This window comes from Dendrobates tinctorius, unplaced genomic scaffold (genome assembly GCF_039654945.1).
Source record: "Dendrobates tinctorius isolate UK_male_01 unplaced genomic scaffold, ASM3965494v1 ptg000138l, whole genome shotgun sequence".
In the NCBI taxonomy this organism is placed as follows: Eukaryota; Metazoa; Chordata; class Amphibia; order Anura; family Dendrobatidae; genus Dendrobates; species Dendrobates tinctorius.
The window spans coordinates 17,277,260-17,296,317 of NW_027361806.1; the positions used below are offsets into that span (position 1 = coordinate 17,277,260).

At 47.7% G+C, this 19,058-nt stretch overlaps 2 protein-coding genes across 3 annotated transcripts in view; one reads left to right on the forward strand and one right to left on the reverse strand.

Annotated features, from left to right (window-relative positions):
* Window positions 1-899: 899 nt before the first annotated feature.
* On the forward strand, window positions 900-4,959 carry GADD45A (growth arrest and DNA damage inducible alpha). Its single transcript, XM_073544752.1, has 4 exons — window positions 900-1,060; window positions 1,163-1,264; window positions 2,885-3,098; window positions 4,300-4,959. Exons 1-4 carry the CDS (start codon window positions 1,017-1,019, stop codon window positions 4,411-4,413), a joined length of 474 nt encoding a protein of 157 aa, XP_073400853.1. The 5' UTR covers window positions 900-1,016; the 3' UTR covers window positions 4,414-4,959.
* Window positions 4,960-9,528: 4,569 nt separating this feature from the next.
* Window positions 9,529-19,058, reverse strand: part of GNG12 (G protein subunit gamma 12) — a 63,466-nt gene continuing 53,936 nt past the window's right edge. For both annotated transcript variants that reach the window (XM_073544754.1, XM_073544753.1), the window contains 2 exons: window positions 14,374-14,478; window positions 9,529-14,246 (listed from right to left, as the gene is read on the reverse strand). In XM_073544754.1, the coding sequence (XP_073400855.1) occupies window positions 14,121-14,246; window positions 14,374-14,466 (219 nt within the window). In that variant the 5' untranslated portion in view covers window positions 14,467-14,478 and the 3' untranslated portion in view covers window positions 9,529-14,120. The remainder of the gene's footprint in view (window positions 14,247-14,373; window positions 14,479-19,058) is intronic.

Below are 19,058 nucleotides of genomic sequence, written 5' to 3' on the forward strand. Positions count from 1 at the left end.
AGACTGTGACACCGGGGGATGATGATGGAGACTGTGACCCCGAGGGACGATGATGGAGACTGTGACCCCGAGGGACGATGATGGAGACAGTGACCCCGGGGGACGATGATGGAGACTGTGACCCCGAGGGACGATGATGGAGACTGTGACCCCGGGGGGCCGATGGTGGAGACTGTGACCCCGGGGGGCCGATGGTGGTGACTGTGACCCCGGGGGACGATGATGGAGACTGTGACCCCGGGGGACGATGATGGAGACTGTGACCCCGGGGGCTGATGATGGAGACTGTGACCCCGGGGGCTGATGATGGAGACTGTGACCCCGGGGGACGATGATGGAGACTGTGACCCCGGGGGACGATGATGGAGACTGTGACCCCGGGGGCCGATGATGGAGACTGTGACCCCGGGGGCCGATGGTGGAGACTGTGACCGGTGGGTGCAGTTGCTGGTACTCCCAGGACTAGGGATTCTGCAGTGTCCTCCCAGGACTACCTTGTGCATTACACATATTTCGGGACATTTTTGTCACCACAGACACAGGAATGACAGGAAGCCGCTGATTGGCCTCATCTCCAGGCATCGCGGGAGTCCCCATGAGGAGACCGCTGCTGCAGCACGTGGGATCACACTGAGGGGGGCGCCGATGGCATCACTGCTGGTGACTATTACTCATCTATGGAGGGAGAGGCGACCAATCACAGCAGCCGCCTCCAGCATGGAAGGGGTTATGCCACCAATCCTATCACCTGGCAACCGTCTTCCCACAACAGCCCCGCCCCTCATCCCTGCGCCAGCCAATCGCCGCTGCTTTCCTGAGTAGTAGCGGTGGTTGTAGTGAGGACCGGGAACTAATTTACATGAGCCAATCATAAGGCGATATTATAATAAGCAGGCGCTGATTGGCCGGGGGGCCCGGCACATGTAGCCGGGTAGCGGGGAGAGGTGAGTCACACTGACTGGAGCTGAGGTACAGAGAGGACGGACGCGAGACGCACGGAGATCCCCGCGGACACCATGACACTGGAGGAGCTGACCGCCGGCGAGCAAAGCCTGGGAAAGTAAGAGGCTGCGCCCGCTGCTGTGTGTGCAGTGACGGTTGAGGGGTGAGTGACCCGCCGGGTGTGCACGATCACATTAACCCCTGTGCTGTCACCTTCCAGGATGGAGAGTGTGGGCTCCGCGCTGGAGAAGGTGCTGCGCAAAGCCAAGGTGCAGAGGACCATCACCATCGGGGTGTACGAGGCGGCCAAGCTGCTCAACGTGTAAGTGCCACTGATCTGAGGGGCACTACAACGCCCAGCGTGCACTGAGTGAGGGGGGGCACTACAAGGCCCAGCGTGCACTGAGTGAGGGGGGGCACTACAAGGCCCAGCGTGCACTGATCTGAGTGAGGGGGGGGGACCACAAGGCCCAGCGTGCACTGATCTGAGTGAGGGGGGGGACCACAAGGCCCAGCGTGCACTGATCTGAGTGAGGGGGGGGGACCACAAGGCCCAGCGTGCACTGAGTGAGGGGGGGCACTACAAGGCCCAGCGTGCACTGATCTGAGTGGGGGGGGGGACCACAAGGCCCAGCGTGCACTGATCTGAGTGAGGGGGGGGGACCACAAGGCCCAGCGTGCACTGATCTGAGTGAGGGGGGGGGACCACAAGGCCCAGCGTGCACTGATCTGAGTGAGGGGGGGGGACCACAAGGCCCAGCGTGCACTGATCTGAGTGAGGGGGGGGGACCACAAGGCCCAGCGTGCACTGATCTGAGTGAGGGGGGGGGACCACAAGGCCCAGCGTGCACTGATCTGAGTGAGGGGGGGGGACCACAAGGCCCAGCGTGCACTGATCTGAGTGAGGGGGGGGGACCACAAGGCCCAGCGTGCACTGATCTGAGTGAGGGGGGGGGACCACAAGGCCCAGCGTGCACTGATCTGAGTGAGGGGGGGGGACCACAAGGCCCAGCGTGCACTGATCTGAGTGAGGGGGGGGGACCACAAGGCCCAGCGTGCACTGATCTGAGTGAGGGGGGGGGACCACAAGGCCCAGCGTGCAGTGAGTAGTTAGCACATTGATTTTACTACTTGGATCTTCAAGCATCCTGGGACTTGTAGTGACACTGATTGCATCATCCATGCTCTGTAGTGCTGAGCCTGTGACTCTCCAGCAATTGCAAAACGACACCATTGTCAGGGCATGCTGGGGATTGTAGTTCTACAGACACCAGGGACCTAAAGGTGGAAGGTCAGAGTTACAGAGAACTCTGTACTAGGCAGGTCGTGTACAGTTTGTGCCCCGGTCCATCTCCTCGGGTGGCTGAGGGTCGCCGCGCCTGAGAACTTTCTCTTGGATGATGTTTTTTGTTAGTGGAGCTGCACAACTACAATTCCCAGCATGCCCCATCGCTACATTATAGATTTGCAGAGACGCAGGTTGAGGATTCGTTGCTCCACATGAAGGTATTTCCAGGGTCATCGCAGGCAGTCGCCTCTTCACGCTGTCACTTCATGTAAAGCTGCCGTCCAACCTGTGGCTCTCCAGTGGTTGCGCACTACAATCCCCAGCATGCCCTCAGTCTCTGGGAGTTGGAGTTTGGAGAGCGGCCGGTTGAGTTTCTCTGGTGTAGATTGTCAGAGCATGCTGGGCCTTCTAGTTCCCCTGCCATTAGTTGTAGGGTCGGTCGTTTATTGCACACTTGCAGCATTTTTTTGTCTTTATGAATTTCGCTGGTTGGAGCCGTCTCCTGGATTTTGTTGTATTACTTTCCATTTAAAGTCAGAGTATTTTTGGAGGGGGCCTCACACTCTTTATTTTGCAGCCCCCACATTAACCCTTGTGTTACCGCGTCGGTCCCTTCCGTGCATTCTATCCTGATTAACCCTTTCTACACTGCAGGGACCCGGACAATGTGGTGCTTTGTCTCCTTGCGACGGATAAGGCTGAGGATCAGGATGTTGCTCTACAGATCCACTTCACTCTGATCCAGGCGTTCTGCTGCGAGAATGACATCAACATCCTGCGAGTGAGCAACATGAGCCGGCTGGCCGAGATCCTGGGCGGCGCTGACAAGGCCGGGGAACCTGCCGATCTGCATTGTATTCTGATCAACGTAGGTGACGTTCTCTGTGGGAGGGGGTGGAGGTTTCTGCCGAATTCCAGGCCTCTCACCTGAATCAGGACTGTTGTGGGTTACCGAGTTCAGTCCCCGGGAGGGGACAACATTCCTTTTGTTGGTGGCAACACAGTCTGCCCCGAACCTGTCCCGTACATAAACTTCTATAAGTCCTTGAGCCGTCATTGTCCCGGCTTTTCTAGGAAAGTTAGGTAACTGCGAACGTTACCCGGTATAGGGGTCGCTCTACTTTCCCAGAAGTCTTGAGTTTTTCAGTTTAAGACTCCGTTTCCTTATTGTGCAATAGGATTAAGAAGAATTTTTAAAAACGTGACCGAAAACGACTCAAGAACTATTTATGGGCTCTTTTTATTTGTTAAGAAATATAATTATTTTTGGGATGCTATTTAAAGAGACATGCACATGCCAAAAAAAAAAAAATATATACTCTGTGCAGAATAAATGTCACGCTCCGTTCTGCACACATATAGAATCCAGGGTTTTACAATTGTTTGAAGAGACAGCTGCTCTATCTACACCTCCCGACTCTCGCCGCGCCCCGGTGTCGGGGCTTCCTGCACCTATAGCCCCCCCCCAGCACAGAACAATTGTTGCGCAGATGGTATTGTACGCCCGTCCTGCCCAGCCCTCTCCACTGCCAGCTCCCTGCCTATTTCCCAAGCTCCTGTAAGACTTGTCTCACTCCCACATTCCTCAGCTCCGCGTCTGCCCCCGCCCGGCCAGGAGTTTCGGTAATGCTAGATCACAGTGACTTTGCTCTGTTAGTCGCTTTTTTTTTTTTTTTTTTTTTTTTTATATTCATTGCTGCTGTTGGACTTTGGACAACTGCTCGTGATCTCATCACAGGGACAATCCCCCCCTTAACTTGTTCCGACATGTCCTTTTACTAGCGGAAGCTGCAGGTGGAGTAGTATGTAGTGTAACAGGTGCTTTTGCATTTGACATTTTTTGTTTATTCACTTTTTTTTCTGGGGCGGTTTAGATTGAAGGGGAAATAAAGTTTTTAGAAATTGCTCTGACTAACTTGCATGAGGCTGCAGTACCAGACACAGCCATGGACAGAGGCGCCGCTTCTGGAAAATGAGCCGACTTGTTTTGATCTTAAAAACGAATGTATAAAATATTTATAGTTTATTAACTTTTGTAATTTTTTTTTTTTTTTTTTCTTTTTTCCTAGAATCCACACGCTTCCCAGCTGAAAGATCCTGCCATCAATCAAGTGATGAGTTTTTGCAAAGAGAGTCGTTACTTGGATCAGTGGGTGCCGGTGATCAACCTCCCCGAGCGATGATTATCCTTGGGCCTATATAGGACTCTTTCTGTTGGGAAAAAAAAAAATAAAATAACTTAATATATACAAAAAAAGTACTTTACGGAAATGGCGCTTGTTCTACCCGGAGGACTTTTCCACGTGTCAAGTGAGGCTTAAACCTTCTGTGGACATGAGACGGCCGCTGCTGCCGATTTGTGGGAGAAAGGAGAATATTGTATTTAAACATGGAGGAGAGGACCGGCGTCCGCTGCGGCACCACCTTGCGGTTTTGGAGGCGACCGGATTTTAGCGTTCAGGAGGAGTCGGGGATTTCCAGAACTGTGCGGACTCTAACTGCCTGGAGTAATTTTATCCACGATGTTATTTAATGGAGAAGAACGGTTAACGCTTACAGTTATCGATCTGAAAAGTTTTATTTATTTCCAAACTTATTTATGCAACTTTGTTACCCATTGTATGAATTCCTTGAGCTGGTACTACATACCGACTGGTTGTTGCAACCAAATTTAACTTTTTTTAATTTTTTTTTAATTGGTGTTTGAATAAAATTTTTAAAAACCAAAATCCGTGAGCCTCCTGTCATTCATTCTGCACCTAATGATTGGGTTTAGGATATGGGGCAAAAGTGTTGAGCTCAATCCCTCTGCAGATGTCGGCCACTGCTTTTTGGATACTTGCATGCGGTGCATTTTTGCTGCAGAAAAGGTTTCCAAAACCCAAAATGGTTTGCCCCCAAACTTGCAGAAATTTAATTTTTCCATTAACTTCAATGTAGAATCAAAGCTAAATTGAAAGTGGCCAACGCTGATCACCATGTGCACGGCTCCGCGCCAAAACTGTACTGCATTGAAAACTTCTCCTGACCTTGCACAATGCATCTGGTAGAAACTGGAAGCAAGGAAGAGATCCAGCTCCATGAACTTTAGATCTATTAAACATTATATATAAAGATTAAAAAAAAAAAAGTTTTCGGATCTGGATCTCTCTTCCTTGCTTCCAGTTCTTGGTGCTTCTAACAGTAACCCTATCCATGCTCTGCACAGGACTGGGTCCAGGCATTACTCATGAGCGGGACTTTGTGTTAACCCATCTGTAGAAACCACCTTAATGCTATCATCCAATTTCGCCCTCATTCACACGTCCCAACTTTCTCGTGCGAGTGCGATCCATGGTTTTCACCGATGGACGTCTCGGGTACGCGCGTGCTATGGGCCCATTCACATCTGTGATTTTTCTCCGAGTGGTCTGTGGAAAATGCAGAGATGTCTATTTATTTGTTTTTGAACCGTGGAAAAATCAGAATACTCATGACGACAGAGTGCGGTCTGATTTATATATAAATTTTTTTTCAATTTCTGTGTTTAAAATCTCAAAGTAAAAGGCAGCAATGCTAAATAAAGACTAGCTGAACTTTCAGGCAGTATCTTCATTTTGGCTGACACTTTACTCATCTGCAAACTTGTGGGGGTCTGCTTTCTACTAAATACATACTCCGTTCTGAGTATGCACCGTCCGGGGGTCTTGGCTTCTGGACCCCTTTTGATCTACAGGCAACTAAAGCACCAGCCAAACTATGAAAATACTTCCTGAAATCTGAGGATTCTTTTAGGGTGTGCGCACACGTTGCGGAATTGTCTAAATCCGCAGGTCAAAAGACCTGCGGTTTATCTGCGGCTTGACACCTGTCATGGAGCAGGTGCCAAACCGCTGCGGAATCCGCACAAAGAAGTGACATGCTGCGGATTTAAAACCGCACGGAAAATTCTGCACCGTGGGCACTGCGGTTTTCACTTTGCATTGAGTTAAATTGGCCACATCCGCTGCGGGTCTGCAACAGTTTCTGCTGCGTTGTACAGTACCTTTTTATAGTCAATAGAAATTGGAAACCGTAGTGCACATGCTGATTTTTTTTTCCGCACAGACTAGCTGCAGTTTTAAATCCGCAGCATGTCAATTCTTTGTGCAAATCTGCAGCGGTTTGACGCCTGTTCCATTACCAGGTGTCAAAATGCAGGGGAAAACCGCAGGCTAATCCGCAGGTAAAACGCATGACATTTGCCCTGCGGATTTAGCCAAATCCGTGCGGAAAAATCCACACCACAAACCACAACGTGTGCACACACCCTTCCTGTCACCTGGATTGAAACGTTGCAGCGTTTCCGCGACGTGTTACTGTAATATTGTCAGACTGTTTTTCGATGTGTGTGAACAGGGGTTAAGGAAATCTCCTTTGCTTGTATTGGAGGCGGCTTATAAAATTTTTTTTTTTTCTGCAGAATCTGTACTGAAATCCTGTTTCCCGTCTTGGGAATCATTTATAGGAAAGTTTTCTTTTTTTATTCTACACAATGGTATAATTACATCTGTAACATTAGCGGATTAACCATACTCTGCCTCAGATGAACTGTCACTCGCTGACCCGACAGCACCTGTCCGGCCGCCTCTCTTCACACTCTCATCATTGGACAGATTCACTTTTATCCGTCTCTCTACGGACCCCTCCTATCTCCAGGAATCCCAGTAATCCACATTCCCGGTCACCCACCATTTCCTGTCTTCCCACACACCATAAAGCAGTCACCAAATAAGAGTCCATATTGGTCGAAGACTTAGCGTCCTATGGTGGCGGTGCAGGGGCCTCGGCCCACCCAGGCCCTTCTACCATATTACATCCCATCCAGCACAAGACACCGCATCTTCTCGCTCTTACTGTACTGCAGAGGAGGCAGCGAGCACTCAATCTATAAAGAAGGGCAGCAATGGACACAACAGGGTTTATTAAAGGGATATTCCAGTCCACATGGAAGCACTAGATTGCCGAGTTGCGTTGTGGCTGGGACCTCCAATGTGCTCGGGTCCTAAAGTTCCTGAACAGCAATGTGACAAATAGTAACTATCTGCTGGGGTTTAGATTAGACGACCCTTTAAGAGTTTGTCTCCATTCATTTTGCTGAGCTGCAATATCAGGGTCCAACGTACAAGAACGGAGCCGTGCCTGGTATAAACCGCACCCCTAATGTCAGTCTATGGGGGATATGTGCATATATTAGGGCCTGCAACACAGATGTGAACAGGGCTCTATAACAAGGGATGTACAGGGGTTGGACAAAATAATGGAAACACCTAACGTTTTGGCATCATAATCTTCAAACATGTTCTAAACATGCAAACCGTGACATATGGTAATGTTTTGTGTCTCCGGCACGCCCCATGGGTTATTTCTGTATTCACCATGCTCATCTAGAGGCGTTATTGGCTAACATTACCAGCCTGGTGCCTATGTCCCCATGACAACACTTCAGCGCATGGGTCCAAGTCCTCATATGCAATGAGGATGTGGACATCGATTTGGACCCACCCAATGTGTGACATTTACTAAAATTGACATTTTTTTACTTTAAGGCCAACTAGAATAGTTTGACTGATTGGCACCTAATAGCGCCTCTCCTGGCGTCAGTTCATGTGTGGTATTGCAGCTCATTCTCTTCAATGGAGCGGAGATACAATGCCCGGGGACAACCCTTGGCCAGATGTGGTGCTGCTAGAGGTTTTCCCAGACAACCTTTTTATATGACATCTACATGGAGATTTTTATTTTTTTTCTCAACAGTTCTCCAATTTAACAAAGAAAAGTTGCAAATTCTACTTAATTCTTGAGAATATGTCTTACGCTATACTGTCAGGGCAGAGGAGCGGGAGTTTTATCATGGTGACATCAGAGCAATGCGGTTGCAGGGTTGGGGCCTGGAACATCAATCGATGAATAAGATCACTGGTTGATCACAGCCAACGTCCAGTCTCTGATTTAAAGGGAAAGTCCAGCATTGTGTAACATCAAATATCTTTGGAAGTAGAGTTGAGCAAAATAATCCAAGGACCCCGGGTCCAGCCGCCATGTTGGTAGTCTGCGGCCACGGGACTAAAGCCCTGTGAACCTCTTCCTACCGACATCCCCGATGCGGTGGAGGCTTGACGGGGATGCCGGGAGCGAGATTTGCAGAATCCTTTCACTTAACATTATTTGGAAGTTCTTTCATTTTCCCAGTGCATTGTGGGACTTTAGCTGCTCGGTCACATGACTTCATGCAGAGCTGCACATGCTCCTTGCCTGTCCACTGAGGGCTACGGCACTAATGAAATCAGCTAAGTGTACGACTATCTTCATTACAATAGGCCTCAACGTGATTAACATCAATGGAGCTGCAGGACGCACGGGCAACCTGGTGCGCTTCACATCTTCAGACTCAGCCCTCACCTCCACTTCTAGGACATCTATAGGCCCCAACCCATCAGCCGTGCAGCTCGAGAAAAACTATGGCCAACTTTTACCAGGAGGAGGAAACCCTGGGATCCAGTTTCCCCAATTCCTCACCATTTCCAGGATCTCTGCATGCTGTCCACAGCTGAGCATTTGTTACAATTGCATCAAGTCTACAAAGGTCAGCAGCAGCCGCTCTGGTTATGAGGGTTTGTTACAATGTATCAATCTGCAGTTCAGGATGGTCTGGATAGAATTGGAGCAAGCGCTGCTCTTATGAGAAGGATTAGGCCACGTTCACACAAAGCGTTTGTCACCGCATCAGTAAAAGCTCTGAAAGCTCACACATGGTTTTATTTCTTGACTCAATCTGAGAACGGCAGCGTTATTTTAAATGTGCATCAGATCAATTCTTTGTGTTTTTGCAGCAGGTTTTTTTTTTTTTCACCCATCAAAATAGAAAACTGAGAAAAAAAAAAAGCCACAGCAAGAGGGTGATTAGAACTAATTATTAAAACATGTACCGTAGACAAATCACCCAAGTTAGCAGCAGGTTTAAAAAAGTAAAAGCAAAAAAGCTGAGGAAAAAAAGTAGTTTTTTTATTGCATATTTTTTTTTACTGTCTAGACAGGTTTTGGCTACGAAGAAAAAAAAAAAAAAAAAAAAAAAAAGGAAACAGAAAACGCCGTGTGTGAATATGACCTTAGGCCTGGACGATGAGCGACTGCAGAGTTTTACTTTTATTCTGGTTGTGAAAGGAGAAAAGAAAAACAAAAAATTAAACAAGGTTCTCTTTAGAACAAGGAAGTTACTTTGTAGCCCATAAAATTAAGAAAGAAATGACACAAACACAAGAAGGAGCCGGCACTGGAAATGGCTACAACATTGATGTATTTGCATGGTAACGTTTTTACAGAGTCACAATCGAGAACGATCCTGGTAGAACCAAAAAAAAAAAAAAAAAAACAAACACCGACAAATCATACAAAGAACATGTCACCCGTGATCCGGGGAAGCATCAGACAGATCGTAGACTCCACACCGGCGGGTCACAGCTCGGCAACAGAGAAAAACAAAGATATTTTTTTTTTAATTTTACTTTTTTTATTACGTTAAACGCATCACTGTGAACTGGGCACCGACAGACAACAGGGGTGGAGATCGGAGAGAAAAACCTTCCAAAAACAGCACCAGCCCTGATCTCAGGTTGTGCGTGGTATTACAATCCATCTCATTTCTAGGTTACAAAATTAAGCAGTGATCCGATTGGCTGCTACGGACGACAATAACTTTTAGTGAATGAAAAAGCTGCCCCCCCCGAGAATCAGTGCCGCGTTCACATGCTGTTAACCGTTTCCTAAACAAACTGTTACAAATAGTACCAACCCCTCGGCTGCCAGTGTTTCCTGTCCGGCGTTGCTTCCCGAACCCCACTGGCACCCAAAAGGCCGGTATGAGAAAAAAAAATATATATTTTTTTTTTTAATTTTTATTTACAAATCCTGTTGAAAATGTCTAAATTTACTGTGAAAATGACAGTTTAGAAAAATATAGATTACAAAAATAGCTGAAGAATAAAAAGAAAGGAAATTTCCTCTAGAAGATCCACAGATTTATTTATTTGGTGATCGAAAAATATTTGCCAAACATGATGAGGGAAAACCGTGACGTACGCCCCCTCCAGCCCGGCCACGCCCCTCCCGTTAGAAGAGATTACCCCGTTACCCACAATGCCATGCACTACCACAGGTCCAAGTGAAAAAAAAAAAAAAAAAAGCTAAATCCATCAATCATCTCACAGAGCAAAGAAAGGAGATCGAACACAATAACTAATTGGGATCTAGAAAAATCACATTCAACATTTTTTTGGCTCAAATAATTTTTTTCTCCCTCTCAAAATGGCAAAATATAGTGTTTTAGGTACAAGACGTGACACAGATGATGGCTGGAAGGCGCCACAGAATTCGGACGGCGCTTTGTGGTCTGTCCTGGTAGAACGCGGCTGGTCGTTGGCGCTCGATCTACAGTCCATCCTGGTCATTGGCTGGGAGATTAGACGTCACAGGTGGAGGAACCTGAAGAGGTAATCGTGGATTCAGTCCGCCACGATACATTCCAAATCTGCGGTACTTGCATAATAGAGGACATTGAAAAGGTGTTGTCCATATTATAAAACCCATTTTCAAAATTAATAGTGGGGTTCCCTGTTTGGGACAAAGAGTGTCTCCCTCTCCCTGGAGGTCTCATTCTGTCTTCCATTGCCCACTATGGTGTAATACTTCACTTCTCCTCCGGGAATGCTGTTGGGAAATCAAGCCCTTACTACCAGGTTTCCCTGCAGATCACAGCTAATCAACAAGGATCAAAATGTGGTTTTGAGGGCGAGAATAGCACCACATGGCGGCACAATAGTAGATCAGAGGATTGGGGATCATTAACCTGTAGCATCATCCCCAGTTACAGGGCACAATTCACAAGGACCCTATGTTGTCTCCATACTATGACATTCCAGACATACCGGAAACACCCCCCCCCACCAACCCTGCTACAATCAGCCATTAGTGCAATCCCAGCTCTCAGGGATGTTTACAAGAGATAGCACCCTCCACTCCTCCGCACTGATTACACCACCAATATAGCAGCACGCTCTCACACCGTCCCCCTCATTCACGGGTCTCCATTCCTTATTTGGTTCATGTCACAAATTGCACATCTTATCACGGCTTAGAAGAGGACCCCCGCTCCTGTGCGCCAACTTCCAGATTGGATATATGGCTTACACCCTACGGCGGAGGATAAGAGGCGCTACACCCCACATGTCTTATGTCTCACCGTTGTTGTTTCAAAAGATTGGCAACCAGTAAAGAGAAAAAAAATAAAACGCAATATTTGATGTGTCCAACAGGGCCACGGTGTCTGAGCCCCTACACCCCCTTCCCCCCGGAATAGCACGAAGATGTACTCCAGGTATTTCTTTATCAGTTGTGTTTTCTTGTCCGAGCCTCCCAAGTTTTCGTCTGAGAAAGTGGAAGCGGCGCAGAGTTTCTTTGCAAACGCTCCACGCGAGGGTCTTTGTCCCCATATTTTGGTCTACTAGTATTCATAACTACCCCCCACCACTCCCTTTAAAACACCAGTATAACAATATAAAATATCCATATTATAAATGTCCCTGAACCATAACACAAAACTCTAAGAACCTGTGTGTCCTGAATCAATACATCCTCATGGCCTGGTTAAGAGGACGTGATATAAATGGCTTCCCTGACCAGCTTTGATTGCCGCCACCTTTGTGCGAGTCCGTGGCCACTGCAGAATACCGCGTGGTTGTAATACACAGTCCATCAGAAATTAAACACCAATGAAAGCGATTCTTAAAGCGGAGGCCCGGTAGGTGCAGGACTACAACCCCCATCGTACTCGGTAGTTGTCTAGAGCTTTCTGTAGACTGCATTATCTCTCTCCAGTGTGAGAACCCATGAATACATATAGAATAACCTCCACTATGGCACGTTAGGAGTGTATGAGTATTAGTAACAACCTCTGCATTCCCCCAGAGCGTCTTGTACAAAAATTCCACTCTTTGCTACATAAGAGAATACCCCATCTTAATAACTGATTACAATTTACAAACAAAGGAGGAGACGGTTCTTGTAGAAATATACCAATATATTACGGAAGTCTTCTTCTTACGGAGGGGGTTTCTACAGTTATGGCATTAATATCGAAGCACCAGCTGTAACAGGTTACGAGAGATTGGGGAAGAGATGTAATAATAAAAAAGATACATTGACAAAGTGTAATTTTTCGGCACAATTTTCTTGGCTGATTTTTGGTGACAAACTCAGTGGTTACAAAAAAAAAAAAAAAAATATAAGCGGTGGGGTGGGTCTTTAAAAACTGCTTACAAGAGGTGCTGAAGGGTAGAGTGCAAATAGGTCCTTTGGCTTAATGGTTTCAATACTTGGCTTTAAAAAACACAAAAACACTGACGTGATGAAGAGGACTGAGAAGTCTCAGATAGTGGGTGAAACGGACCCCCATAGCGGGACCAAAACTAAAGATAGGAGACTTAAAAATAAGACATTCGACCTGGGCTACAAAATAACTCCAGCTGCTTGTCGGTAGAGCCGTGATGGTTTTTTTCTGGTCCATTCATTCACATGGAGCAACATGGCTCTGGAGTTGCCCGCTGTACAGCAGCTGACTGGCATTGATTTCCAGCCTGGGCTTTAGGGATCTGTAGCCAATGCTGTAAGTATCATGCACGATAATGAGCAGCAGGATAGGTCCGTAATGCAAAGCTGCATGTTGAGACTTCGAGGGGTAACATCGTCCCCCAGTGGTAACCGCTCCCCTTTGTGTGCATTGCAGAAAAAGTGATGCAAAAAAGAGCATTTGAAATCTTTGGTGAAAAACAAAGAAAAAACCCACTCCTAATCTGCAAAAATACTCCCAAAATAAAAAAAACTTGTCCCTTACTCTACATGGCTCTTATTATGGACAGAATGCCAACAGATGTTTGGGGAGTTCTAATGGGTCAGCGTCTGGATGGACGTTCTGAAAAAGTCAGGGGTCAGTTTGCCAGTGTGACGCTAGCACCATCTAATGAGTAAGACTGGACTGGAGGGGTCCCTGAATATGACACCGAATGTTGTGTCTCCCTCTACACAAAGAGTTACGGTAAAATCCTATAATACTTGAGAGAAGTTTATGCCCCATTTATAAAACGAGTGAATGGAGAATCTCTCAGTAAGTTTAAGAGAACGTCCCCAAAAAAATGAAAAGACACCTAGTTAATGAGTGCCTTAAAAGTACCTCCACACGAAGCAGGCGGCCATAGTGTGACCCATCACTAACAGGATCTAACTCTGCAGCCGATTTTGAAAAATGGCCATCGCCTAGCCTACATGATTTAGTGGGTTCAAGTAATGTAAGAAGATGCTGGTTATTGTGGATTAAGAAGATAAAAATGGACCCAAGCAACACAGGGAAAAAAAAATAAATGGTCCCGGAATGGCAGAGATCAGGCTTATGGCAACAGAACCTAGTTGCAATTCACTATTTGCGTCCTGTGCAGAAGACGGAGGCAACTTTGGTCTCGATACGATTTTGCCTAGTGATACTAAGACTAGAGGAGTAGACTGTGCACATGAAAAAAAATATAAAAAAAATTACATGAAATAAAACTTAACAGAAAAGCTGAAAAAAAAAAAAAACCTGCCCCAGTCCTGTAAATAAGAAGTTTGACTTTTTCCATGAAATCTAAATAGAGTAAAAAAAAAAAAAAAAAAAAAAAAAAAAAAAATTAAAAAAAACAACAACATTGGTTCAGAAGATTAAAGAAAATTAAGCTTTTTTTTTTCCTCTTTTTACGTGGAAACCAGAAACCCTTAGTATCATCGGAGTAGGACTCTGCTTGGCGTTGTACGTGAAGAGAGACAGTCGAGACGTTCGCTGCGGGTACTACAATATGATGCAAGGCTTCTTATCCTTGAAGGGGTTTTCGGACGCGGGAATGCCCATGAGTAGAGGGTCGTTCTTGGCGTGTTCGTCACAGTAGCGCATGAGATCAGCGGATGCTTTGGAAACCTGGAGGGGCGAAAATTAAAAAGGACGTTATTGAAGCAAACATCCAATGATTGGGAAGTGTCGCCTCTCGGCGGTCCCGAGGATGCCGGAAACACTGGGATGACCGGGACGGGAAGATGGATATTACCTTTATTCTTTCTATGGACGCCTCCACCTTCAGCTGCTGGACGGTCCTCCGTGCTTGTGCTATGTTGTTGGTGCTGGCCGTTTTGGTAGACATCTTTGGTGAAGTCTATGGACAGAGAAGATTAGAAAGAACAATCACCCAAGATACATCTCAGAAAGTTCTCCTCACATTGGCTACGTGACACGTAAAGAAAATGGTAAAGGAGGAGCAAGCGCTAACAGGAGGCGAAACTCATCCCAAGGACAGCGATCGCTGAGACCAGCAGCCATCCCAGGAGTGGAGGTCGAGCCTGCGCAACGCCACTCCGTTCACAGACGGTCGTAGAATGCAGTCCCATAGACAAGGAATGGAGCCAAGGTGTACATTTGTCCTCCGATCTCTCTTCAGACGGGGGCCCCATTCTCAGAATCATTGGGGGTCCCAGCAATCTGAGTTATCCCCTTTCCTATGCCATCATAAGATTTTGCAAACAGACTTAAACATCTGGTATTCTTCTCTGTATACAGCACCTCAGCAGACCCAGGCGTCGCCATAGTAACAGAGAACAATTGTGTGTGTGTGTGTGTGTTCTGATCCCAAAATCACTCTGCCACTTACTTGTCTTACTACTAACTCATTTCCTAGGTCAGCATAAGGCTGGTCGGCGATGTGACTGCTGGACCAGACTACACAGGATTTGTAGTCTGCTACCATGGAGACACATCAGTCTGCAGAGGCGCTGTATGCATGAGTGGAGATAGTCAAAAGGAGGAGGATTGGGCTGCTAAATTTCAACATGCCCAATCCTTAGTTCATACAGACGAGTGAACCTATATGCACACTTGGCTCAGCTGATCATGCGGCTCCTAAAGTCAGTGGGTTGGGCAGAATTTCATGTTTATGGACATCGATAAAAAAATATATATATTTTTTTCCTTTCTGTAGGATAGTTGAAAAAAAAAAAAAAAAAAAAGTCACATTATGAAGATGAGACAATAAGTAAACCTAAAAGCAAAGTACATTAGCCATCCTGTGCGGTCAGACTGCATAAGAGTCCTCATTCTCTACACGTCGGTCAGGAGCCTGGAATCACCGGCTGTATAGCAACTGTGCGAGAACCGACGCTGCCGGCACAAGACAAGGACGCGGGAACCTTCATTAGTGAGAATGTCAGAACGAGGCAACAGCCCAGGACGGGGGACTGGCTACTAAACATCACTACATACCACATGGGACTGCGGCCAAGACTGGACACGACTCGGCCCGAGGAGGCGCAATGCAGAGAGACAGCAGGGTGAGCGCGGCACGGTCACCGCAGCAGAAGGCAAAGCCGAGATCGCAGGTGATCGTCCCACACGTCTCCACGGCTGATCACAAGCATAGTAAAAGATTCCTGACAGAGCAGCAGATTGCACTATGGATCATAAGAAATCACGGAAATCTCTGGACAGCGGCATCCAGCCAATCCCGTAACACATGGCAGGACGCATGGGACGGGGCCATTTCTGTAACCAGACGCTCCTATTACACCCCAGCGGGAACCTATGAGCAGGTCTGCGGCCGTCAACGACCCCTCCAGATCATGTGGAATAAAAAGGAGCAGGCGGCACATGAGGGAAAGATGGCAGCCAGGACTGAGGCTTCCTGACCAAGCTCTTGTCATATGTGTTGCCACTTTCCTTACAGGTCAAATTAAAGTCACCTGGAAAGGGCTCAGTCCTTTCGTTTTAGCACTGGCTGGGGGGATCCAGGTGTCCCACCCTAATGAAGTGATGGACAGGGGTTTTCTGACATCCCCTCTCATTACTTTAGTATCACATTTACCTTTTGTGCAGCCGTCGGCGGCTGACGTCGGTGACATTTGTGACTATTTTATACCCTGCATTAATAAACAAAGTGGTTCCACCTGTTTGAGCAGCGAGACGTCACGACGGCCGGGACACGCAGGTAAGGATTTGTCAACAGCTTCAGGTTAACCCCGTGATGGAGGGAGCTGCTGAGATGCTCAGTGATGGGAGTCACACCGGGATGTGGTCAGATCAGATCCTAACCTGCACGGTAACACGCGAGCGGCAGGGGTTAAACTGACAATTCATATACAGTGAACGCTTGCGCTCTTTTGGGTTATTGGCTTTGATTGATGGGATGCACATCTGTCTTAGTGACTTCCTAAACCTGACAGTGACCATAAAAATCCAACATGGCCGGCATCTGTCATCGATCCGCTCCGACAGGTCATAAAAATGCAGATTGTCAGAAAACGATCTAAACCGGCCATTAAAAGCCTGTGGTGCACGGCCGTGAAGAGTCAGCTCACTGCGCACCACCATCTCGAGCTTCAGACTAATGGGCGTATGAGAAACTTTTTACTCGTCACCCAGGACTGGCGCCGATCCCATTCTACTCACCGAATATTCGTATCATGCCCAATGAATAAATGATCTGCGGAGTCCATGGTGACAGGTTAGGTTCTCCTCCGCTTCATTCAGACCGGTCCCAGCAGTCGGACCCCCAAAATTAATAATGTAAACTTGGCACAATCCCTTTAATTCCCCTTTGGAGACCTAGACAAATGGTTGCCGAGAATTGGCTAGTTTTTGGCCGGATCTGGCAGGGTACATGGCGTCAGAGTGCCGATGTGCCCCACACCAGAGCACGGCTCCAACATCCACAACCTGTTTACATCAGTGTCTGGGGCCCTGACGGATCCACATCACAACTCGGCGCTCGTGACTCATCATCCAAACAAACAAAAAATAAAGGCTCAGCCCTGTCAACAGCTGAATGTGCACAGCTCTCCCGCAGCACGGGTGGTGCAGGTATGTGGCTGCGAGTGCACCTGCCCATTGCACATGGAGGAATTCTGCATCATGACGTGAACCCAGAGAAAGTCTGGATTATTCACATAACTGACAGATTATATTCTGAGGAAACAACGCAGCAAGTCTGACACAATGCAACGCCACACCTGCCATCACAGCTTCTACATACCGTCATGGAGGACACGGTAAGGTTTACATATACCCATCTGTGGCCATACCCCGGGATGAGGAGAGATGAGCAAGGTGCAATATCCAGAGGTGACTGGGAAGGAGAAAAAAAAAAAAACCTCCCAGTGCCCGAGGGTCACATTATATCGATGCCATTTTTCACACTTCCCTATACCCCGAACTTTGCAAGGAAGCAGCTGACAGCTTTCCCTGTCCAAAAATCATATGCAGATGTCGTATCCCCCAGTCCAACATTCATATCAAGACCCCCATGTATCCATCCAGCAATCGTATCCAGATCCCGTCCAACAATCGTATCCAGACCCCCCATGTATCCATCCAATCATACACAGACCCCCATGTATCCATCCAGCAATCATACACAGATCCCCTGTCCCGTCCAAAAATCGTATGCAGGTCTCGTGCCCCCCCCCCGTCCAACAATCGTATGCAGGTCTCGTGCCCCCCCCCCCCGTCCAACAATCGTATGCAGGTCTCGTGCCCCCCCCCCGTCCAACAATCGTATGCAGGTCTCGTGCCCCCCCCCCCGTCCAACAATCGTATGCAGGTCTCGTGCCCCCCCCCCCCCCCGTCCAACAATCGTATGCAGGTCTCGTGCCCCCCCCCCCCGTCCAACAATCGTATGCAGGTCTCGTGCCCCCCCCGTCCAACAATCGTATGCAGGTCTCGTGCCCCTCCGTCCAACAATCGTATGCAGGTCTCATGCCCCCCCGTCCAACAATCGTATGCAGGTCTCGTGCCCCCCATCCAACAATCATATGCAGACTCCATGCGCTACAGCAGGCGCTGGATGTATTGGGGCCACAAATGCTCTGCGGTGACAAATCTAGAAACCGTGAAGGCCGCGGACCTCCAGAGACTTGGATCCCTCCTGCGTTTCCTGTTGTGCAATTATGTAAATGTCCTGTAGACTGGGGGTTCGGTGGAGGGGAGAAGTCAGAGGAGTTTGCAGGTTTCAGGAAGCGGCGCGGGCAGACAGCCAAGTTTCTTCAATCATTCACAATCCCTGGGCTGAGAAGTTGGTCCAGATAAGTTAGAAAGCAATAAAGCTACGGGCACCGGGGTCGAGGGAGCAAACAAGGTCGATTATTGTACAAGAAGTTGGATTTTACTGGTTAAAGTTTAGAGGAAATATAACATTATTGGGGGTGGTCTCACAGTACACACAGAGGAGCGCCCAGAACAAATGGCGGCTTTGTCTATGGGTGGACAGAACCCCAAATCTCCTCCATTGTGAGGAGGTGAATGACACAATTCTAGCTGTCACCACAGGGGGCGCTCACACTGGCCGGATTTGCATCCTGTAAATGCCACATTGTGTAACGTTTGCAGGATCCAGGATGAGTTTTCTCATGCAGAATCCACAGATCACGCTTTTTTCCTCCATGTCTGGTGTGTGAACCCCATTCACATGAACGAGATGAAAACGCATTCACTTCACTGCTGCAACACCAGATACAACCTGTAGATGGGGGAGGCGCTGTTTTTTGTAAGAAGGCAGTCTTGTTTTTTTTCTTAATGCTGGACAACGTCTTCTTTTAAAGAGTTATTAACAAAAAGCAAAGTTATCATTTATCCAGAGGATCATTGATAATTTAGGGTTCGGTGGGAGCCCGCTGCAGAAAACAAGGATCCTGTGCATTTAAGTTTCCATGTCCCGATAGATGCCGGCTAAATGGGCTCTAATAATGGAAA